This window comes from Artemia sp. Qi Xiang Cuo, chromosome 8 (genome assembly GCF_049724085.1).
Source record: "Artemia sp. Qi Xiang Cuo chromosome 8, ASM4972408v1, whole genome shotgun sequence".
Lineage (NCBI taxonomy): Eukaryota > Metazoa > Arthropoda > Branchiopoda > Anostraca > Artemiidae > Artemia > Artemia sp. Qi Xiang Cuo.
The window spans coordinates 6,345,330-6,371,375 of record NC_142801.1 but is presented as its reverse complement, the minus strand read 5'-3'; the positions used below and the strand labels follow the sequence as shown (position 1 = coordinate 6,371,375).

Here is a 26,046-nt window from a genome sequence, read left to right as displayed (position 1 = left end):
TGAAAACTATTGGGAAATCACACCCGACGGCAGTGTTATACAAGACATAGCACCATGAGCACAAACCAAATAATCAGCGTATTTTACGTGGATCCATAACTGTCCCAGTACAAATCCTATTGCATACCATTGGACTTCATTGAAAAAATTCCAAGTGTTAACAATACCCTAATCATTGTTAATAGCAGTCCATCGACTTTGAAGACAGGCCATTGGCTATGCATCTTTCAAACAGCGAAGAATATTGAATTTTTTGATCCTCTTGGCCTCTCATATAAATTCTACACTCCACACATCAGCAACTTTATTGAGAGCAGTGGGAAAACTATTATTCAAAATCAAAGGAGAGTACAGGATTTAACGACTAAGACATGTGGCTTTCATGCACTACTCTTTTTCATGTTTAGATGTCTTGGCTATACCTACAAGCAGTTTCTCAACATTTACGTTGACTTTCCTTGATTGAATGACTTTCTAGTGGAAAATATACTTACGAGCGTGTTTAATATTTATTTTAGTGCCATACTATTAAAATGTTCTAAAATTTTATGTGAATTTTTTTATTAAAAAAAATAATGTATGTACATGATAAAAACAACTTTTCTACTCCTTAGATTTTGTCTTTTACTACGTATAGGTATTTGTAAATAAGAACTAGTGTAGGAAGATTTTCTGAATTCACTGTTTACTGATCCTGATGTTTTGCAATGTCAGGGTAACATTTTCTACAGTAGAGTGTAACTTCACTCTTATCATATCTCTCTATATAGTCAATGATACTATTCTCATTCATTTTATAGAATTCGCATGTTTCAATTCGCTTATTTGAAGCAATGCAACATACAGTGTCCTCAAGTAGCTAATCAAATTCCGTCACAGCCAAATAAAAATCAGTGGGTTTATAATCATAGTAGCCATTGTCTTCACAACGATGACGTAGAAACCAAATTCTTTTGTTGTTCCAACAGTTGAATCGTTGACCCGGCTCCTCCTCCCAAAACAATCTAAAGCCACGACGATGCCAATCTCTTAGCAATAAACTAAAATCACGCTTAGGATTCTTTCCAATCATACCAGGATATGTATTCTCCCACTGATTAGATTTATCATAGTGGCAATTCGAGGATAGGTGCCCTCTAGGATGAGAGTCACACACCCCTTCAAGACAGGAATTACAACCTTTAATTTGTACAGCATATCCTCTATGCACTTTTCATCATACTCATCAATCATTGTACAATTCTCACATGATGACCAGCTGCCCAGTGTATGCATGCATAGTGGACATGTATGGAACATTTTTTTCATGTGTTGACACTCTCATCGCCAAATTTAAACTGAGTTACGATCAACAAATTGGGTGGGATAGAGAGAGAGAGAGAGAGGAGTAAATCGTCCTTGAACAGAATCTTTTTCGCGAAAAAAAGTCTTAAATTTCTAAGCTAATGTTTAAAAGCATATCCACGATATCATTTTGTCATGTTGTGATTAATATGTCAATAAATTGTGTAAATGCCTTTGGACCACGATGTAAAAGCTTCATGCAATAGTCTAATGACGGAGAATCAGTTTTCATTATATTGATAAGCATTCCCTGAGAAAATATCTTCCTTCGAATAAATAACTCTAGAAAATCATCATCTAGAATCAAAAGTTTTTCGATAAACACAAGATTCCCCATGATTCGCTCTTTCTCAAATCTATCCATTTTTTAGAGTCCTAACACTCTTAAAACCAACTTCAGACTAACCAGGATTTTTTTCTACTCTAAAAAAAATACACGCTTGCCTACTATAGAAAGAAAAATATCTTTGATTAAGAAACAGTTTTATTGAACATAAGTACAACAAAAATAATCACTGATTCAATTTGTTTTCATCAATATATTTCACTAGTGCATCTAATGCTGCCTGAAGTCTATTTATATGCTCAATGTCCAGTTTTGTAGCAAAACTTAATTGCTCCTCCAATTATAAATTTGCTCAATGATATCACGTATCTAGCATACATATCGTCCCATTCAAGGCTTAGTCTACATCCTCGTGTTATTTCCACAGTCACGTTTGGTACTCTTGCCCTATTATCATTGCTGCTACCTGCTCCAACATCAAGCTCCAATAGTGTAAATGTTCTACACATTTTCTTTACTAATATCCTCTCAAATAAACTATTCTCTCTCTGAATTCAATTCTCTTACTAATATGAACTGCAATGAAAATCACTTTTTATATTTGAATCTAATTACTAATCAAGTTACCGTACGTGGAGTAGCCTCCTCTCTCTCCAATTGACCCCCAAAAATGGGTGTTGCCTCAGAAACCCGTCTGGTTGCATTGCGCAATCTCGTCCCTGCTTCCAAATATAACGTGTTTGATCACTTTGCTTGAAAAGGTGCCAAGGAACGTGCTGCAAGCAAATAGCATGGCAAGGAATATAAGCCATGCAAGTAGCATGATGATTCCTAGGGCCGTCAGCAAATAGCACAGTGATTCCTAAGGCCGTCAGCAAAATGCAACATAGCACTCTACTTATCAAAATCCCTGTTTACATCAAGCAATAAGACCATTTATCATTTTGCAGTATAGGTGAGTGTGCTCTTGTGATACCAATTAATGAAAAAAAAGGTTTAATTAACTGAAAGCAAGGAGCTGCTCTAAAACTGAAAACTAAAAGAAAAGTTCCACATATGATACGGATGCTCCCTCCTCAACCCCTCGCAAGTTACGCTAAACCTTATAATGTTTTCTTATCCAAATTCAACGACCTTTGTGTTTAAACAGTCCCTATTAAAGAGTTGGGACAAAAAGTTGAATTTTAGTATAAAGGGTTAGGGGTTTAATATCTGACCGTTTTCAAGTCATGCCAAAAAATCCCCCCACCTTTCATGGAAGATTTACCCTGAAAAATCTCCTACACTGGAAATTTCTCCCACGGAAAGTTTATTCCCCACCCCACGGACAATCTCCTACAGATAATTCCCACCCAGATGAAAATTCTCCCCGGAAGACTCCCTTAGAAAGTCCAGCCCAAATGTAAAATTTAGCAGCTAACAGAAAATAAAACAAATAAAAATAATTTCGTATATGAATTTCAGACCCCCCTAGCATAAAATTACCTCTGGGAAATTCCCCTTTTCGAAGAAAATGCCCCTTCCCCTGGAAAATATCTCCCAGTTAATTAACCCCTGGAGAATACCCCCCCCCCTAAATGTAAAATTGAGCAGCTAAAGAGACAGTAAGACAAATAAAAAGAATTCTGTAGACTATATGAATTCAAGAAAAGAAATACGAAAATTCCCTCCTCCCCTGTTGTAATTTTTTCCCGGAAAAAAGATCCTGGTAGCAATTGCCAGCCACCCCTCTCCCTCGAAAAAAAGTTCCCAGCCTTGGCCTTTTCACCCCTATGCCGGTAAGTAAGCGAATACTATATTTTAATCTACATAGAAAATAGTTGTCACAAGGGAAGGGGCACTGTTACCCCCCCTACCATCAGTGATAATAAAGAAGTAGACTCAAAATATCTCCGGAAGTCAAGAGGGATTAGACAACAATTTCAAAACCTCCTTCACCCACCCATTCTCCAAAACTAAAACTATGTCTATTTGAAGGCTTAATAAGAGTTAGAAAATTTGGCTTTTAAAACATACTCTCTGGGGCATGTATCCCCCCCCATTCCACAATGAACTACTACCCTTCCTTTATAATAGCTGATACGCGCTTATAAATAACTAAATATGGTTTTGTCAAATATGAAGCAAATCAGTTTTAGTTAGATAAAGTTTTAAAATAAATACCATAAACATTCTTCTTTAATAACAAGGGAGGTAATACCCCGCAGCACCCTTATTCATGCTTAATACAAATGAAGGGAGACGAGATATTAATTCCTAGCCTCCCCCCTCCAACAAACGCTCTTTTTAATATTTATTTGAAGAATCGTGGAGAATTAGACAGTTTAGGCATTGAAATACGCTCTTTTAGGCACGTGACATCCCTCCCTACACATTTATCAACTACCCCCTTCACAATAGCTGATGCACAATTATAAGTAGAAAGGGGGTACCAGCGCGATCCCTCGCCCCTGCTGCCATCTACAATTTAGTCTAACTCTGTCAGCACACCAAATAAGGACATGGAATCCCTAGGGAGAACACGTGGTTAATGGGGTCAATGACCTAAATTTCCAAAGGTGCTATTGTTGTTGTTGTTGTTTTGGGCAAGTGCATGCTCGAGGTGAATGTTATGAGTTTCCAGAAATAGGAAACAGTTAGATCACATGTTTCCTTCTCAGCCAATCAGAGGGCTTGCTTACATATGATTTCCCCGTTACATAACAATTCACCCTTGAGATTTCGTATATAACGGGCATGCAATGTGATTAAATTATCAGAAAGTATTTTGACATAGTTGATAACACAAGAATGGATAAATTTGACTCTTTAGAAGCCTTGGCAACTTCAATTTGCAATGTAAGTTCTGATTTAATACATTTTCATTTTTATTTTCAAAATAAAATTATTTTCCTTGGTCCCTCCGGTATATTCAGGTAAATCCCCTCCCCCCTCCCACTCTAGTACAAACATCAATATACAATCTGTATACTCTATAGAAAACATTAAATATGTTCTTTTTACCCTCAAACCCAAATAGCCTCCCTCATTGTTTTTACAATGATAATTCTCTTAATAGAATTAATTTTCTTTTCGTTAAATTTATACAATTTTAAGCATTCTATATCCTAGCTAAAAGCAACCACTAACTTCCGCCCATTCTTAAAGCAATATGCCGCTCTGGTTTGACATAATGAGTTTTGTCCCCCTTTTCCTATGTGTTTATGAACGCGGTGCCAAGTCAAAGGAACTTTTTCTCCGTTAAATTAAAAACACATTTTTCAGACAATTGCAATAATTGAGCATAGTCCTATGCAATGCTCTATTTCGGTGAAGTGAAACGGATTATTTTCAAAGATATTGGAGACCAATCTGCTGCATGGGATGATATCTTTCGGGGGGGAGGGGGTATTTTTCCATGTCTTTTCTCAGAGATATTTTCCGTGGGGATTATTTTCCTCGGGCTGTTTTTTCTGGGCGAGGGGGTTAAATACCAGCTATCGAAAAAGGATAAGGAAAGATAAAAAAAATACCGCTAATACTTTAAATGCATCAAACGAGGCATGCTCAATGCAGATTAAAACCAGAAAAGAACAGAAACGCCTAAAAATATGAAATTCTTCAAACAGCTTAGAAGCAAACTAAACCGACTTTTATAGGCTGAATTTTGAACAGCTCAGTGAGCCGTAATTCATCTTTATCAGATTCAAAAGGATGCGACTAGTATATTTCACGAATTTTGTTTACGTTGTGCTTTACTGAAAGGAGATAAATGCTTTTCTAGACAAAATTATGGTTAGCCTGGGGGGGGGGGGTACTAATTTTCCTTCTGTACAAAGGGGGAATTATCCCTTATTTGAACTTTTATTTAGCCCCCATTCATATACGGAATAATTTCTGTTCGTTTTACATTTTAATGGCGCTCCTTACTTTCAGTTAGAAAAAAAACTTGTTTTTATTAATTGGATAACTGAAAAAGAACCATAGCTTAGATCAATGCTTCGATGTTTGGTTAAATAAGTAAAGACTAAATATACACATTTTCAACGTTTAGTATTAGGGGGTATTTTCTTCAAACAGCTTAGAAACAAACTAGGCCGACTTTTATAGGCTGAATTTTGAACGGCTCAGTGAGCCGTAATTCATCTTTCACAGATTCAAAAAGGATGCGACTAGTATATTTCACGAATTTTTTTACGTTTTGCTTTACTGAAATGAGATAAATGCTTTTCTAGACAAGTGATTATGGTTAGTGGGGGGGGGGGGGATGGGGGTACTAATTTTCCTTCTGTAAAAAAGGGAGAAATTATTTTCCATACTAACTTTTTTCTCTTCTTTTTTTTAAGGACAATTAAGAAGAATGCATGGCGCCTCCCACTAAGAAAGCGAGAGTGGATGAGGCAAGACTATCTATTATTAAGTATGCTAGCCCGACCCCAAAACAAGTGTTGACTGCCCAAGTGCAACCATCTGTGCAGGCAACAATGCAACCAGGTCAAAAACTAAAGAGTAAATGGACAGCTGCTTTCTATGGTCTACCTGCCCCGTCTACACAAGGCCCGCTGCCGATGGTACAACATGTTTCGCCTGAGCCTTCGGGCATTCAAATACTGCCCTTGGACTTTGCAAATGTGAGCATTTTTTCTTCAAACTATCTTATAGAAATATATAAAAACAAAACTGTTATTTTCAAGCTAATATAAACTTATCTCAGCGGGATATTAAAATATTAACCCCTCGCCCCCCCCCCAACCATTGTTTTCCCTGCCCCCCCCCCCCCTCAGAGATATCTAAATATAATGTATTTTTTTTGCTTGCTAGTCAAAAGAAACCGCTCCTCTTTTTTCTAATCTTTGCTATTTTCTATGCATTCCCCACTGCACTGTTGCTATCTCTTCGCCGCTATTTCATAAGCGAATATTTTTTTAATGCTATTCCGTTCACAATTGAATATTATCTAGTTTTAACAGAAGAAGGAACTGAGAGAGATTATTTCCATTTATCTATCTGTCATATATGGATCCTGTAATTTGCGCAAGGATTTTTTTAAAATAGCTTTCAATCTAACAAACCATTGCCAAGATTCTAGGGAGGGGAAACATTCTGACATTGTCTGAGTTAACGGTTCCCAACATTTAATTGTTGTATTTTCCTCGTCTGAAGTTCAGTCTTGGAAATCGGAACACTCGCGCGGCGGCTTACAATAATTGTGAACTAGTGAGGAGTTCACCGAACCTGTAGAACTGGGAATTAGAGAGAAATAGCGACTTATGCCGTCTAAGCGAATATTTCAACTTTTGAACATTATGTAAAGGGGCTGGGAGCCACGCGGTGGGGGTCGGGAAGCGCCCGATAAGCGCTGCGGGAAGCGCCGCTGAAAGCGCTGCGGACCCGAAAAGCGCCGCGGGAAGCGCTGCGGCCCCGAGAAGCGCCGCGAAAAAAAACAAAAAAAAACAGTAGGGCTGATTTGAACACTGAAAATAAGCTATTTTTTGAACAAAATCAAATTGCCGCCTTCTATGTAAAACGGCGTTTTAGATTGTAAATATCTTATATTAAGTTGGAAATTGGAACTTTCAGTTGAATTAACCAAATGCTACTATGTGCATACTACTACTACTACTACTAAGCGCTGACTTTAAATAATAATCCAAATTTTAAAAGCAGTAGGGGTGATTTGAACACTGAAAATAAGCTATTTTTCATTTATAGGTTGGACGACCATTGGTCCCTTATTCATTATCACCATCATCATCAGTTGGAGAAGGAGAGGACCTCTCCAACAATTCATTGGAAATACCGTCGTCATCGTTAAATATTGATGAGTTTTTAGTTGATTATTTTAATGTAGATTATAGCGCAGTTGAGCAGGGGGACTTACCTTTGCTAAGTCCAAACACGCCTTATCTTTTGGACGATTTTACCCGAGAATTAACAGGGAACCCTCCTCCTCCTCCTCAAGCCTCCGATACCCTAACGAATCCACTAAAAACAACTTAAGTGGAGAATTCAAATACCCCCTATTTTTTTGAACACGTTGGGGGAGGGGGAGGGGATGCTATAAAAGCGGGTGAGGGGGGTACAACTTTTCCAGACTTTCAGCTGTCCAACACAATTATAAATGCACTAGTTGTTTACCCTGCGACTTTTGGTGATCCATTTAATTCACTTATGGGGGGAAATTTTGTTTTTGACCCCGTAGAAATTGTGCATGACTATGTAGATAAAATTCGTGCACTGCTGGAGAACCAAATTCAATTATGGGGGAGGGATTCAATTAAGGTTTCTATTGTTTTAAAGGTATTTTATTTAAATGAGGGGAAAAGTGAATGTTATTATCATTATGTACACTCTGAGATGTACGTAACTTATTCAAGTTTATAAAATTTTGAGGGTGTTTTTTTGGAGTGGGTAGGTCAAATTTTTGCGCATCTTGAGAACTTTTACGAAAATGGGAGCGGCTCTGTAGTTTTTTTTATTGAAAATTTACGCATAAATATTTGTAAATTTAAGAAATATTTTATTTTAAGAGGGGGGGGCAGGTGGGGGAAATGATAAGGCGATAGGTGTAAATTATAATCCAGATCTTGTAGGTTGTAAAGGTGTCCAGAGGATTTGTCTTGAAACAGGTCAAAAGTGTTTCCAATATGCTCTCCTCATCTCAGCATACGAGCCTATAGCTCGGGACGCTACCAAGTAACCCAGTAACGCTACGATCTATTGATATTTTTGAAAGGGCTAATGTCCATTTAAATATCGGCGTTACTGTGGTTCAGTATGAAACTGAATTTGAAGATGGGATTCGTTTAAAAAAGAAGGGGATGGTCTTCCCTGTAAGGGGCCCGTCAATTGATTTGGTCAGACACTGGGTTTGGTTGTTGTACACACCACCTAGTGAACCGAATGCAATTGGCCATTTTAATCTTATTACAGACATTAGTAGAGTTCTGGGGGCTAGTAAGCATCTGGGGGTACGTTTCTACTTCCCGAAATGCCTGTCACAATTCCGTAGTGATATATAACTACGGGATCACATGAGGCACTGTAGACGGCATGGCTACCAGACAGTGGAAACGTTTTCAGGGGATAGGGCCACTTTACGTTTTAAATATTTTCAAAACACCCTCATCCAGTGCAACAAAATATCTTTGGATTGTGAAGCTAAGCTGATGGAGGTAAATGATCCTCGATTTCCAAACCGAATCAAAGAACATCAGGCTCTTGTAGTGTCCTATGCTCACGCGCAAAGAGACAGTTCTAGCACCATGCAGTTGTTAAAAATAGTAGAAACATTGGATGAGGGGGACGAGTGTATGGTCAAGGCATTGACTAAACTAATTGGCACGGCTAATGGTGCTATTTCTCGTTTGAGAAATACCCATTATCCAATGGTGTTATCTGCCGAGGATCGTCTCGTGATCAAAGATCAAAAAAATATGTTGGGTTTGTAAGGGGGAGTTTGTAGAGGGGGATAAAGGGACTAAAGGGAAAAGAGGGGGGAGGGGGAAAGTCAGAGATCATCATCACTTGTGGCAGGAAATATCCTCTGGACGTAGTAATTTAAGAGGGGTAGCGCATCAATCGTGTAACTTAAATGTTAGCCAGCAGTTTTTTATCCCTGTTTTTATTCACAACTCTAATTATGACTTAAATTTTATTTTACTGGCACTGGCACGTATGCACAGAGAGGGAGGGGGAGTAGACAGTCCATTGGTAAACAGTTCATTTACCTATTACATTATTCCCAAATCGGCTGAGAAGTTCTTGCTTCTCGAGCTGAAATGGCAGGCAGTGGATATTGGGCATACGTGTTGGAATAAAATCAGGTTTTTAGATTATTTTAGTTTTTTTCCCAAGGCATTGACTCAATTGATTCAAGTGCAGAAAAGCGACAATTTCAATAGCTGTCCCTTGCTTAAATAATACTTCCCAGACCGTGAAATCTATGATCAATTAACCTGCAAAGGTATATGTGCATAGATTATTACTGCTTTGGAGCATGGTTAAGCGAAGTGAAACTACCTCCAATTGAAGCTTTTTACAGTTCACTTACTAACAGTGAATATTCAGCCAAGGAATATGAGTTTGACAAAAATTTAGGGGACCTGGGGAATTGTAAAAAAGGGTGGGCGTAATGTAGACTGTACTTGGCCAGTGATGTTTTAACTCTGATGGATATAGTCTGAAATAATACAGATCAAATCTATTTAGACTTTGGGTAAGATCTAAGCTATTTTTTTTCCATACCACAGGTAGTAATTGACTTAATTTTAAAAATTAGCAGGGAGCACTTAGACCTAATAGCCGATGTAAGTCAACACCTTTTTGTAGAGCATTCATTGAGGGGAGGGTATGTTTTTCACGGGGACGCGTCTTGTCAACCGATCCGAGCGGACAAAGCACCGGTGCAAAATCAAATGCAGTTTTCTTGGACATGAACTTGTTGTACCCCTCGGCAATGTCTCACTACTCTTTGCCGTGTGGGAAATATCAATGGCTTGAGAATCCTTGTGAGTTTCCCGACATTACCAGCGTCGAGGACGATGGGCCACAAGGATGGGCCTTTGAAATTGACGGTCACATTCCGCTGGCGCTTCACGACTCCGTCAGAGATTTTGTTTTTCTCTGTATCAATCGACCCGTGAGCAAAAACTCTCTGAGCCCCTACAATCGATCATTGATTGAGGATATGGGGATGCACTGGACTCCCTCTAAACAAAAACTGATTGCTGATTTGGACCCAAAGGAGAATATTATTGTTCACCATGTGCTTTTGCACTGAATGGTGAACAATGGTTTCAAAATCACCAAAATACATAGGGTCCTGCAGTTCAATCAGCGACCATACTTGAAAACGTTTATCGATACTTTTGTCAATAAACGCTCTAGGGCAAACTCAGAGATAGAGAAGGAATTGTACAAACTCATTTTAAATTCAGCGTTTCGCAAAATGTGTGAAAGCGTACGTATCAGATCTCGGTGCGACGTTGTGACTGACCCTCTAGAGTGTGCACAAATTATTGCCGATCCTAATTTTACATCGTTCACGAGCAAAGAGGCTAGCATGGTTCTTCTACATAGGAAAAAGCGAAATGTGGTACTGAACAAGAATATAGCGTGTGGCAGTGTAGTACTAGAAATTTCCAAAAAGCTCATGTTGTCGTTTTCTTACAATGTGTGCAAGTTGCCATGGCCTCCGGAGGGGGAGGTTCAAGTTTACTATGGGGATACAGATTCTCTGCTGTTAAAGGTAAATGGGACCGAAGATTTATTGGGTGATCTAGAAAAGAGGGAACACATCAGCTCGCGGATGGATTTCACCAACTGAAATCCGTCCCTCTACCCCAAGTTGGTGAAACGTCAAGCCACCAACCAACTATTAATGTTAAAATCAGAGACGGGGAGTGATTTGATATCCAGGGGGTGTTCCCGGGTCCTAAAGTTTATTGCGTTAAAACTCATAGTGGGGATGAAAAGCAGGCGTGTAAAGGGGTGCCTACACACTTTGTAAAGAGCAATTTCAACATGAGCGTGTACAGAGACTGTGTAGAAAGTAGCCTAGTGCCGAAAGCACAAGTGCTTGCAATTCGCTCTCTAGAGTATAAAAATTATACTGTGAGAGTGGAAAAAAATGCAATGTCATGTATATCCGACAAAGTCTATGTGCTCGAGAATGGTGTGAGTGTCCTGCCTCATGGTCACTACCGTATTTCGGACCGAGTTGAATGCATTGACTATCGCAATCAACTTGGTCTGGATAAATTAACCTAACCACTAAACAACTAACCAACTAACCATCACCAACCCATTCATAAATTAACTAACCATCACCAACCCATTCATAAATTAACTAACCACCTTAACCCAACCACTAACCTGCCGCAGTGCCGACAACTATTGTCTTGTTTTTTCCACCGCGGCCCCCGGAGGGGGGGGGGGGGTCCCGCCCGTGGCCGCCCCGGGGAAGGGGGGTGGGGGTCCCCCCTACGCCCGGTCGGCCTTCGGCCCCGTGGCCCTGGGGGGGGGGATCCCACCTTTAAATTCACTGTAAAGTTGAACTGTGCTAGTTCATGTTCCAAGTGTTTTTTTCTGTTTTTTTCAAGTGTTGTTTTCAAATGCTCTTGTTGTACGGAAAAGTATTGCTGGACAAAAATTGTTGTACAGAAAAGTGTGGATGGATAAAAAGTGTTTTTAAAAACAATACGTGTTGCTCTTGATGGACAAAAAGTGTTTTTATTTTTTGTTGTACATAAAGTGTCATTTTTATCGTTGTTCATGTTGAACAAATATTTGTTTTCATGTTGCCGAAATAAATGCTGCCATGAAATTTTGTCAACTGTTCTTGTTAACGTACTAGATAGATCTATGCGAAAATTATTGCTACTACTTATTGATTGGACAAGTATGATTTACAGTTAGTTATAGTCCGACTGTTGTCAGCAGCATGTATCAATTTAAAACACCCTTCAGAACTTTTCCGTGTGGGCCCTCAATGTCAGGGAAAACAACACTTTTAGTTAAGATAATTAAAAATTGCGATAAAATGTTTTTGGAGAAGCCGAAACAAATCTACTATTCCTATAATATATTGAAGGAGTCCTTTGATCAAATAAAATTTATTGTCAAAAACATACCGATACAAATCATACGGGGAATTGATGTTTTCAATAGCATTGAATCGAACTCGTGGCTGATTATTGATGATTTGGCTGAATCCATTGAACAGTTCTCACAGGAAATGCTACAACTGTTCACCGTTCGCTCCCACCATGAACACATTTCCATAACCCTAGTTCTACACAATCTGTTTCATCAGAGCAAATATATGCGAACCCTTGCTTTGAATTGCACTATCTATATTATCTATCGAGTTGTTTGTGATTCTAGCTCGCTAATAACTCTCAATAAACAGATATACCCAGGCTCCCCTAAATTTCTGTTGTCAGCGTACACTCAGGCGACTAACAAACCCGATGGTTACATTTCCTTGGACCTTAATCACACCGCACCTGATAATATTAATTTAGTAATTGACACTTTTAGCAGAGAAATTTCATTTTACCCTCTTATAAAAAGTATATGAGACTACTAGGTAGTGTTATAACGTTTACGAAATTCGATGAACAACGGCATTTAGTGTTCGATTTAAGTACTACAAATTCCTTGCTGAGAGCTATTAGGCTCAAATACGGGGTTGAACCTGATTTCATTAATATGATATCTAAACGGCGTTTAAATTTGACCGAGAATATTGCTCAACTTTCAGAAAGTGTTCGAAAACGGAATAACCACCACCGTCCCACTGTACGCGCCTTGGCTTGTAAAAAAACGGGAAAATTTTTTAAAAGAAAACGACTCCTTCAAGCGGGCGGTAGCTTTTTCACACTTTTACTGCCAATAATTGCAGGACTTGTAAACAGTTTTCTCTAGAGAGAGAGAATGGCAAAACCCTATAAATTGACGCCATTTGAACTTGTCCTCTCGCCCGTCGAACATTTTGAAGACAATCTAAGCAAATTCATTAATGATGAGATTATTGGCGATGACAATAAATTGCTTTTACTTCAAGATGCATTGCGACGTGTGGACAAACATAAACCTTATCGTGAGAGACCCACAGCCGCCGCCATCGATCCCTCTAAACAGGAAACATCTCCTCAAGATTCTGCAGCAGCATCAAAGGAGAAGGAATTGAATTCAATTGTATCGAAAATTGGAAACCTATTGCCACTCACCTATCGAGAACAGAGTAAAAGAGTATTATCATATCTCATGTTGGAAACTGGTGATCAAGTTCAAGTCGATAGCACAGGGAAACGAATTATAATTCAGGGAAAAAGTTATAATCTAGTTGATTTAATTTGTGATATGGTGACGAATCTAAAGGACTTTTATCATTTGACAATAATCTATACACCTTTCTAAGTGTATCAAACTTTCCCAAAAGTCTTATTGGCAATAAGCAAATTCTAAAGAAACTAAGAGAATATTGTCCACCCACAACACCAACACCACCATTCAAAAAAGAAGAAGATTCAATATTTGAAAATACTATCAGTAGTAGCAGCAGCACCACTAATTTTAGTACACCAGTGGCTGCTTGTCAAAAGCGAATACGAATTGATTCACCCTCCAGTGTGCAAAAGGGGAGTGGACATTACACTACGTGTTTGCGTTCAAAATGGATGAAGTTCTGTAAGGTATCTATGAAAATATTGGTGAAGCGGGAAGTTTAAGTTCTCCCAAAACGCTTTCTAAAGCTGTCTCCGGCACCACATTGAAAAAAGCAAAAGAGTATTTAGAGAATGAACCAAGTTACACACTGCACCGGAATCACAGGCTTCGCAGCAAACAATATCGACAAACTAAAGCCTTTTTCCCTGCATATAATGCAAACGGATCTTTTAAATTTAGACGCAATTCAATGGCGTTACAATGCACCCTACAAATATATTCTGGTGGCAATCAGTGTCTTTAGTCGCTATGCCTATGCAATTCCACTGCGATCAAAGAGAGGTGTTGAAGTTGCTCTAGACATTGAAAGTATTCTTGAACAGGATTCGTATAGAAAAATTCAATCGGATCGTGGCAGTGAATTTGTTAATCCCTATTTGCGAAAGGTTCTGTTGAAATATAATACAGCACTTCATCATAGTCACAGTCCGATAAAAGCTGCATTGGCTGAATGATTAATAAAAACGATTCGTCTATTAGTTTTAAGATATTGTAGACAGAAAAACAAACTGGCTTTTACTCAAGGTTTAGATAAAATCATGCAGATATACAATCATCGACCTCATCGATCTCTGTCCAACTCAAGCCCTCGGGATGTTCCCTGTAATAAAAATACATTTGATGTTTTTCTAAAGCAGTATTCCAATGGCAATGAGAAGAAAAAGAAGAAATTAAATGTTTGTGATAGTGTTCGAATTAATAGAACCACCAATATTTTTGAATAGGGGAATTATTTACGGAGCACCGAAGTTTTCAGAGTGTCCAAAATCCCAAACACTAAACCCACGATTTATCGACTGCTAGACACAAAAGATGATGAGATTTCCGGTGTTTTTGTATGAATATGAACTTCAAAACGTTAGAAACTCTAGCGAAATGTATAAAATTGAATACATATTAAAGAGTCGTACTCATAGGGGCAAGAGACAATTGCTTTTTCGCTGGCTAGGATACAACTCAGATTTTGATTCTTGGGTCAGTGCTGAAACCATTAACAATGCCCAGTGATTTCTATGTGACTTTCATGTCCAATGTTTCTGATCCTCTCTACAATGACTTGAATAGAACAAGTGATTTTTGGACGAAACTCTCCCCCACCATCAAATTCAACGAAAAGTATGAAGTGGCTCTTGTCGACTGTATTCTCAAAAATACCTATGACATCCTGAGAAAGGATCGTAAATATGAAATAAAAATTAGACCCTATGATTGGCCGCCACCACCATCCTCAAGTGATCAAGAAAAAATTCAAAAAATCAATTGGATGGATTATTCGTGCATTGAATTACCCTACGAGGAACTCGCCTGTATGGGCGATTTATGTCGTTACATTAATAAAAGAATTTCCACTCGTAGAAAAGGAGCTTTTCATTTCAACTATTCAAAGGAGAAGGGTAAGATCTACATTAGTTCACCTATTGCCAGTGAAAAGGTTATTCTCAATGATAGCCTAAAGGATGTTCTTGGCTTTAAGCTCAATATAATCAATGGTAAAAGTGCCGGAAACACTAATTTCATTTTTGCTGACTACCCACCTGCCTTCTCCACGGACACTTGTATATTTCTCTACGCTTCATTTGTGGAAACATCGCGAGTCGGTAATTCAAATGTTCCCCTCCTACGAGTTCTTGAACGGAAAATCAATCAAAAGAATAGTCACCACTACAATATTAAGCATCTTCAGTATATCCCCGTAAACACTTCCTATTTGGAACTCTGTCAGTTAACGCTACGAACTGAATTGGGCGATCCCATAGCAATTTAAAAGGTTTGGCTGTGATTACATGCCATTTTCATCCCATCGTTCAACAAGATGTCTAATAGAAAAGTGGTATTCACTTGCCCTGATATTGACTGCTATGTTAATACTCTTGGCCCAAGACAACAGGGCAATGGAATGGACTATTGCAAAGGTTGCTCGTCAATGTCTGGCTATGGTCTTGGCAGTTGGTTTGCTAAGCTGTTTCGCTCTTCACTACCACTCGCTAGAAAATATCATGTACCGCTTGCGACAGATTTTGCATTCTCTAAACTATACGATTGGGGCTCTGGCAAGGATTTTAAAAAAGTGCTACGGAAAATCGTAGGTCCAGTGCGCAAACACTTTGCGAGAGATTAAAACAAAATGGTAAAGGTTTAAAAAGGTCGAGAAACAATGAATCACTCATCAGTATTCACTTGGTTTGGATACAAATGGATTCACCTTCATTTTCAAAGGGACGCATGAAAAAGTCAAAACGTACTGCTGGCAGAAGAAGAAGTCCCGGGAAAAATATTGCCTCTCCAAAACGGTATTTCTTCTCTTAAACTGTCCTACCTGATACAATCGGGTTATAGGTTCTTAGTCCCCGCCTCAATCCATCTCTTCAACGCTGAAAATACTGTGATGAGTTTCATGCATGGCAATTATGAACCGTTTTATTTTATCTAGCCCCTCAACGATAATATCCACTTTCAAATTTATTCCAATGAATACTACTTTATGGACATGTCTTCAAGATTTATAGATTTACAAATGAAAGTCCGGAAATCCAATAATACAATGCCAATTCAGGCCGATGGAATATCCTATGAAAATTGTATACTACACAATTTATTTCGTCAAATTAGTGTCTACATCAATGGCACGCTGGTGAGCACAAGCAACAATCTCTCAAATCATACAAGCTATATGCAACTCATGCTGATGACACCCATGTCATACAAGAAATTGAGAGCCACCTCCAATAGATATGAATATATTACTAATACTGATAGTCCAGATACACTTAAAAAAGCTACAGCTAGTGAATTACATTTAGTTGGACAAATATATCATGAAATATGTAATATACCCCAATGGTTGCCACCCAATGGCAAAGTGGATATAAATTTGATACTTGCACCATCCAATTTCATATTGAGAAAAGAACTTCCTGCCAATCCTGATGTAAGTCTCTCCCTCACCTCGGCAATACTTCATGTATGGAGACAACAGGTCATGAGTTCTGTTGCTTTGGCAGTGGAAAAACTGAGAGCCAATGGAAATAATATTAAACTACTTGTTCCTCATACAATCACCAATCAACGTCATATTGCCGTGGGCTCACGCACCTTCACCGATTCATCCTTTATCAATGATGAAATTCCGTCAAAACTCGCATTGGCATTTGTAAAAAGCGCCAGTGCAATAGGATCGTGGACTGGATGCTCACATAAATTCGAGATGTTTGGACTTTCATCTCGTGTGTGCAAAGTAAAGGGTATCCCACTCTACAATCTATATTTTGATAAATTCTATATAATATTGCATGAGTTGACCATGCAAACCCTAGATCATGATTCTCAACTATTTGGAAATGGTATAACCGAAGAAATGTTTGCTAAAACACATGGTATCATTGTACTGGATTTGTCTGGCACACAGGATATGAGTATAGTACGTACGGGGAGTGTGCGTTTAGAGTGTACATTTGCCGGCCCGTTAGCTGAGAGTATTGCATTAATCTCACTAAGTCAATATGAAACCTATTGGGAAATCACTCCAGAAGGCAGTTTTTTACTGGACTGGGCACCATGAACACCAGTGAAATAATTAATGTATTTAATATGGACCCCTACATGTCCCAGTACAAATCCTACTGCCTACCCTCTGACTTTCTTGGAAAAATTCAAAGTGTCAACAATACCTTGATTATTGTTAATAGCAGTCCGTCGACTGTGCTGACGGATCATTGGCTGTGCATCTTTCAAACAATGAAGACGATTGAATTTTTTGATCCTCTTGGTCTACCCTATAGATTCTACACACCTCACATCAACAACTATATTGAGAACAGTGGGAAAACTATTATTCAAAATCGGAAGAGGGTGCAGGATCTAACGACTAAAAGCTGTGGCTTCCATGCACTACTCTATTTTGTGTCCCGATGTCGTGGCTATACTTACAAGCAGTTTCTCCACGTTTATGGTGACAATCTACGTCTGAATGATTTTCTATCTGAAATAACCCACTCAGAACTGTATAATCTTTATTTTAATGTCTTACGATTAAGGTGACTAAAAATGTTGGTGAATTTGTTTATTAATAAAAAGCATATATATATATATATACAACAATTTCTTTAAATCTTCATTTTTTTTTTCTTCTTCTTCGGTTTAGGTTCAAATCTAGTGTGCAACTACTGTCGGTAAATCATCTGGATTAACTATAAATTGATCTTAATTTGCTGCAATACCAAAATCACATTTTTTGTATAACAATGTAACCTCACTTTTGACATATCTCTTTGTATTGTCAATGATGCTATTTGCATTCATATTATGAAATTCACGAGTTTCAATCTGTCTATTTGCAGCAATATCACATACAATGTTTTTAAATGGTGAATCAAATTCAGTAACTGCCAAATAAAAATCACTTGGTTTTTTGTCATAGTAGGTAGTGTCATCACAACTATGGCGTAAAAACCACATTGTTTTGTTACCCCAACAGTTGAAACGTAGACCAGATTCCTCTTGTCTTATCGTAGACCAGATTCCTCTGGTCAACAATTTTATTGAATAATTACAACAACAACAATAATACTATGCATGTACAATTAGCGATACAGTTTATTGTCTTCGATATGTTTCACTAATGCACTTAAAGCACATTGAAGTCTATTCACGTGTTCTATATCAACTTTAGCAGCGAAGCATAAGTGATCCTCCATTTTAAATTTGCTCAAGGAAATCACATATCTTGCATATACTTCATCCCATTCCAGACAAAGCCGTGATCCTCTCGTGATTTCCACCGCAATGTTTCGTGCTCTTGTATTATTGCCGTTAACTCCACTATCGACTTCTAAGAGGGTAAACATTCCACTCATCGCCATCACAAATATATATCCAAATGAGTAAAGTCAAACTGTTCTTACTCCTTTAAATTCTATTCACAGACTAATAAAACTATAGCAAAAATCCTTTCCTCATATTCACTCCACCGCTAATATGTAAGCAATCCCTCTGATTGGCTGAGAAGGAAACACGTGATCTAATTGTTTTCTATTTCTGGAAACTCATAACATTCACCTCGAGCGTGCACTTACAACAACAACAACAAATAAATTGACCTGGGAAATTTAGGTCATTGACCCCAATAACCACGTGTTCTCCCTAGGGACTCTATGCCCATATTTGGTGTGCTGACAGAGTTAAACTAAAATGTAGATGGCAGTAGGGGTGAGGGATCGCGCTGGTACCTCCCTTTCTACTATTTTATATAACTCAATACAGTTTCATGAAAAATCAAGCATTAAGATAAACGTCTATATTTACCATTTATTTTAAATGGACTGCGCATGGGTGCCCAAAAGCTGAATTTTAGGGGGGGGGGGCTTACCTGGTCTAATCGGCACTTCCAATTATGTATAACAGAAATCTCAAAACAAAAAATAGCAACATAAGGCAGCATCATTAAGCCTCCATATGGAGCCCCCTCCATAGGGGCACCCATGGGACTACGTGAGTTTTCAGGAACGAATGCGTCACCGTGCGGCATTGCTTCCTCCGCAGCCGGGAAGATTAATTATATAGTTTTTTGGTACACACAAAATTGAATGGCTGTCTCAGAATTATTGATCGATGGCAACTTGGCCCTTTTTGGGGCAAAATCTTAGTTTGGTGCCATAAAATGGCAAAAACCGCCCAATCTATTTGGCCACTTAGAAAAGACACTAGAACTTTTTATTTCTGTTCGAGTGGCCTTCTCGCGATTTTCTAGGACCATTAGATCGATGCAATCATCCGAGGGAAAAATAAAATGCCTTTATAGGTCTTAGAATAGTTGTAGAATGTATCTAAGGAATGCAAGTTAAAAAAAAAATTAATCACAAGATTTGTCAAAAACTCAAAAGAGTAATATAAAAATATCAAAAAAACATTTTTCTTTATAAATTCTATGATAAATTCAAAACAATTCCCTACTACCAATAAACAAAAACAAATTCTTTGCTATCCAGAAAATTAGGTCTTTCATACGAGTATTTTAGATGGAAGTTTGGGGTGGTCATGACACAAAACTAAACCTTGAATATTAATGAAATATTTATATATTCATAAATATGTCATGACGACAGCACGCTTTCATTGTTACCCTTGCAAAACTTTAAATTTTTGCAGATAGTAAGAATAAAAAATAACTATTCTCATTTTTTAGTAGGCTTGGAGATGAAACTATTTATTTTTCTAAGTATCTTTATTATAAAAATTATAAACTACTCAAAGTAGCAGTCATTTCTCGGTATGATTCTTTTGTGTAATTTATTTAGTTTTTTCGTGTCGTGTGCAATAAAATTAATGAATGTTTTCTTTTTTTCAAATCCATTTCTTTGAAATGTATAAAAACTCAGTTAGTTAAACAAAACTTTTATTCAAGCTATTTATTTAGTTTTAAGCAAAGCACAAATAACCCTCCTAACCTTCTGGGGGTGGTAGTATGACCCTTATTTGCGATAAGTTGTGTTCATTCCAAGTCTGACTTTGTGGTTTGGGTCGGTTTCAGGTTTCATATCTTCCTTCGTAGTAATTTCAGCTATGTGAAATACAAAATCTTACATAGGGTAATTTCTTGTTCATTTAAGTTTTAAATTCACTTTTGGTTTTTCATGAAAATACTATAGTCAGGGATTGCAGTGGGAGTATTTCCCCCCTACATTTCTCCCTTTCCCTAGATTTCGAAAAATACCTTTTTTTTGTATTTTCAGTGAGAAAGAAAATGCCTTTTTTTGGTGCTTTCACTGAGAAAAAAAAAAACATAAGTGCTTTCCTTAGACTTTGAAAAAAAATTATTTATCCCTCCCCCTAAGTTTTCTGAATTGATGCCACTGACTTTAGTTTAAAAAAAATGCATTTACCTCAAAGTATGCATTAGGCCCTAAAAGAGACTCTGCAATAGTTTCAAACTGAGATGAGGGGTCGTTGCTTCCGTCTTCTGCTAAAATAAACAGGATCGGCTCTGAAGGTTTTGCCCTTTCAATTAAATCTTGAATAGTTGGTGGTGATGGATGCAGGTCTGAAATTCCTGAAAAGGTCCCAATTTAAGAAATAATAAGGAAAGTCCACACTGTTCCTCTTACTCTGTTTATTTTTCAAGTCATGGATGAAAATGCGCAAGTAAAGGTGGAATATTTTTTTGGGAGAGGGGTAAGAGTTTGAAAATTTTTTTTTATTTATCCTGAATGTCACAGAACATTAATTTCATGCTGTCTTTTGGTTGGTGAAGTGGGACTGAGAAAACACACTTGTTACAATTGCTGTATTTCTGGAAGATGTCAAGCTAATTTGTTGCTTTCTGTTATTTCACAGATAAGTTTGTAAATAAAATACTAAACTTGATTTGGAAATGTGTTAAATTACTTGTCCCTTAGCCATCTATTTTTTCTTAATTTTTTTTTTAAAGAATTGACGTTATTGAAAAAATTACTGGCTTCAAAGGTCTTGAAATAAAAGGTACAAGTGAGGCAAAATCTTTTGTATGGGGGGGGGGGGGGTATAAATTTCGAAAAAGTTATATTTTGTAAAAAAAAGTTTCATATTTATTCAAAATACAATGTGAATTGATTTTTTGGATTTTAATTTTCAAGGTAGAACGGGGGGCCAAAAATATTCCATTTGCCGTCTAAAATCTGTGAATGGTAGAATTAATAAGTCAAGGTTTAAAAACAAGTTCAGATGAAAAAAAAGGAAAAACAATTGGAGAATCTTACTATCTTTCTTATCTTGTTCCCAACGAGACAATTTGGTTAAATATACGTATACCAGAGATTTATTTCTACTACTACTACTAATATCGCTGAAGCATGAACGCTCCAGAAAACATCACATCTAAGTACGTTCCCCCTCCACCCCAGTCTGTTTGAAGTTTCACTCTTTATACCCTCCTATAGAGTCAGCTTATCACTTTCTCTCAGATGGATGACGAAAAAGCACTATCTTCGGCAATCTGTCATTCTTCATCCGTAAAACGTGTCTTAGTGATCTTAACCTTTGTTTTATTAGCCTTAGAACAAGAGATCGAACCAGATTTTTCGTATTGCTGATTGATATATTCCAGTCAAAGAAAAACTTGAAAGTATTTTTGGACAATTCCTCTGGAGAACGCTTCTTTAGCGTTTCGAAATGCCCATATTTCATAGCCAATTTCACACGTCTTCTCAAACGCCATCTCAGATACCATTTCATACGCCATCTCAAAATTTATCTAATTGTACACCTAAAAAGTGGGATTTTCAATAAATAAATAAATTCTATTTATTTTAAGACGCCCAAATTTTCTGAGATTCTGGCACTAATACCAAATCTATCTTCCAAGTTCCAATTCTGATACGATTTCTTTTCCTAGCCAAATCGAGTTTACTATTCATCCATACATTTCATCCACAGCATGATGTATATGGAAATATATGTAACCTCATCTCAAAACTCTTCACCTTAAAACTTCACCTCAAATTCTTCATCTCAAAACTGACTTCCATACATTTAAACCTATGTGGCAATCAAACAATTATCTGATTGAAGGTTTTAAAATTTTCATACCACAAAGAGTTCCCACTAAAATTTTTCTCCCCAATGAAGCTTTTTTGCGAAGCGAATTGCGCACTGGCCGGGGTGTTCCCATTTGAGCGCTTTCCCATTTGAGCGCCACGGAATTTTGTTCCATTTGAGCGCCATGGAATTTTGTTCCCATTTGAGCGCCACGGAGTACCATTTGAGCGCCAAACCCAAAATTGTGATTTTGCGGTGGATGAAGCGTGGTTTGCTGCCACATTGACCTGTAGAAATATTTATTGCCACGAAGACAACGAACAAAACTGAGGATTTTATTGGGTCAATGGTTGTGAAAATAACTTCCATTTATAGTATTATAAACTAAGTAAATATATATAGTATTTATGTATACCATATATATTTACTACTAAAGGTATATACAGGTACTTATGCATTATGCGGTATCCACCGCTATATACTGTATGAGGAAAACAGACATGAAGACCCGTCGGTAAATTTTTCGCAGTTGATATTATTGACATAAGAATAAAGTAAACATACCACTCGATACCTTTTTTATGCTCTTTCCAAATAGAATAATCATTTTTTCTGATATGAATTTTACCCCCACCCCTATATATACCAATTCAGGGTATATATTTGCACATTAGGGGGGGGGTAAATTTTATTTCTGATGTTAATGGGAGGTAAGTTTAAAATTTACCCCCACCCCCTAATGTGCAAATATATACCCTGGATTGGTATACATAGGGGTGGGGGTAAAATTCATTTCCGACAAAAATGATTATTATATTTGGAAAGAGCCTAAAAAGGCATCGAGTGGTGTGTTTACTTTATTCGTAAGTCAATAATATGATTTGCGAAAAATTTACCTGATCACCTAGCTATATCACCTAACATACGCAAAATATTATCTGGCGCTCAATTGGGACACAACTGAACTAATTAAAATACGGCGCGCAAATGGGAAATTCCCATTTGCGCGCCATGGCGCTCAAATGGGAAAGCGCTCAAATGGGATACACCCCACTGGCCGTTAATGATCTTCCCTCTGCGAATTAAAGTTAACCCTAACTTCAATAACTGAATATTTGCAAATAATTGAACAACAACTGGAATTATCTTTGACGTTCGACATATTCTAAACAAGGTAGATACTAAAGTAAAGCAACAATTCCTCGATTAAGCACTAATTAACTGAAATTAACTTGCTGTCTGTTTGATAGATAAATGACAAAATACATGAAAATAGATAAAAATTATAAGAAAATAAGTGAACCTAAAATATTTGCCATGGACGTACCCCTTCTCCATACTTGTGCCTATAGTCAAAATTCTTTGTAATAGCTCCCCAAGAAAGTTATGACAATCTTGCTCGGGAAGCTACTTTTCGAAGCTTGAAACATACTCCACCCTCAAGAAAATGTTTTTGACAACCGTGTTAGAAGTTGAATTCCAATTAGGAAATAAATTAGGACGACAGATTTTTTTTTTTTTTTTTTTTACCAAGTAATTAGCTGTAATACACTATACAGTTTCAGGTGGGATCTAGTGCACGTGGGTAGTATTTTGGGGAAATTTAAATTTTGTAGAATTAAGGAGCTATGGCTTGGTTTTGGGACAACGATTTACACTTATTAATGCTGAATCTGCTCTATTTTGGACTTGATTTTTGGACAATTGGGTTGGATATACTGTTTCAAAAAGTTTCAAAAAGTATGCCTTAAACGTTGACTCTGATTGCTCAGTCAAGAAATTTATGCTTGAAAGTTGAACAATGTTCAACTCGAGGAATGGCGAACGCAATTGTCGCTGTAGTCGTGCGTAATTTTGATTTTGTCGACAAGTGTGACTTTAATGTGGCACGGACATAAGTCTAAGACCAGTTCAGGAGGCAAAACATTTATTTTTTGTTCAGACGTCCTTGGTATATATAAAAAAAAATATAGAGTCGAGCTCTACAATTATGACAAGGCCGTATCCTGGAGGGGGGTTTGGGGTTCTTCCCCCCCCCCCCCCGAAATGTTTACCCGACTCATGAAAAAGGTAAAAAAATAAATATAAAGAATCTTTGATGCGTTTCTTTAGTTTTTTTTTTGTAATTTTTTCTGGAATGATCTTTGGCGTTCGATATGTTCTACAAAAGGTATTTACCAAAGCAATGTAACCAATACATATAACCCATGTTTAGGGACTAATATCTTGCCATTTGCACCCTGTTCTTAGAAATTATAATCTTCTTATTTTTAAGAATTTTAAACAGCGCTGGTTCCAGAGGATAATCCGGGATTTTTTCGTGTTCGCCATGGCATTTTAATTGGAATTTTAACTGTTCAATATCATCAACGGTTTGATTTTTTTTTATAACCCCATTTACCTATTGTTGTAATACGAGATGCTCAAATCAAATGGGTACGCCATTGATTTCAGTGTTCTAGCTAGAGGTGTGGCTAAGGAGCCGAGAATCCCTAAAAAATTTAAAAAAAAAAAGCATGAACATTATTATATCATGACGGTACTGAGGCTGCTAAACGAACTTTTTAATGACACCCTTACTGGAAAGAAGTGAGACCCTCCTATTTCTATGTTTATACATAATAATTATTTATAATTTATAATGTTATAATATTAGATAATTCTACTGTATTAATAGATAATAATAGATTATAATTTTAGAATATTTTAAATATTAGAATATTATTTACAATATTTACACGGAAGGTATAAATAATATATGAAGTTTGGGAATGAGGCGTTTTTGCACATGTTCATGAATAAATTACTATTTAAAAGGTCAGGACACTGGATTTTGACGTCAGCATTCAATGGGTGGAGTAAAACTACCCATGATGCCTAATTACTTACTAATATCAAACTGCCTAATTACTTTAATATTTAGTGACTTTTAGAAATATGTCTTGAGACACACTGGTTATATATGATGTACATTTTTGGATATTTTTTTCTCCAGTTTTTTTCATTCATTCTGTTTAGGGTGCTTAAAATGATCGATTTTTTTTCTTTTGTACTCAGGACAGCTTAGCGGAAATCTTCGCCGAAATATTTGGTGTATCTTTTCTTTTTTTTTAATTGGCTAAAAAACCTCCTTATTTGGTTTTGTCTTTTACTTAATTACTCTTTTTCTTTTCTTGTCCAACTCTTTTTATGTGTTTCATGGTTTCTTAAAACGGAAAAACAATATACATACCCAAACTCTTTGTAAGGAATTCGTCGAGAAATTCCCTAAAGTGATTAGACCCCAGTAATTTTGATACGATTAACTTGTCAATAAGATCCAATCTGGCCAGTATCTCAGTTGGTATCTTCCTAGGATTTTTCCAAAGGTCCTTGTTGGACGTATCCAAAGAAGCGAATAGTGAGGGTTTTTTCGCCTAAAATGAAATGAAAATAATATATAAATAGAGAGTAGTCAGTTTCCTGTTTCTGTTTATTAAGAATACTGTGAGTTTGTTGTTAAGAGTCTAAAAATGTAAAAATGCAGTAGTTGGAATCCACAGCTCCAGGCTTTTAGCCACGCACCCAATCTACATAATAATAATCGAGCATGAAGGATTTGGTGGTCAAAATAGGCCTCTACGCAAGTGGTCTCCGAGCTTGAGCCTCTCACAATTTCACCATCAATATTAATTTTTAGATAATTTTCTATAACT

At 37.2% G+C, this 26,046-nt stretch overlaps 1 protein-coding gene across 1 annotated transcript in view; it reads right to left on the bottom strand.

The window, feature by feature from the left end:
* LOC148949097 (cytoplasmic dynein 2 heavy chain 1-like) overlaps positions 1–26,046 on the bottom strand; it is a 336,505-nt gene that overhangs the window by 103,854 nt on the left and 206,605 nt on the right. Inside the window, exons 14-15 of the mRNA XM_089092625.1 lie at positions 25,584–25,767; positions 20,722–20,888 (exon numbers count right to left, since the gene is read on the bottom strand). Coding sequence (XP_088948751.1) covers positions 20,722–20,888; positions 25,584–25,767 — 351 coding nt within the window. The remainder of the gene's footprint in view (positions 1–20,721; positions 20,889–25,583; positions 25,768–26,046) is intronic.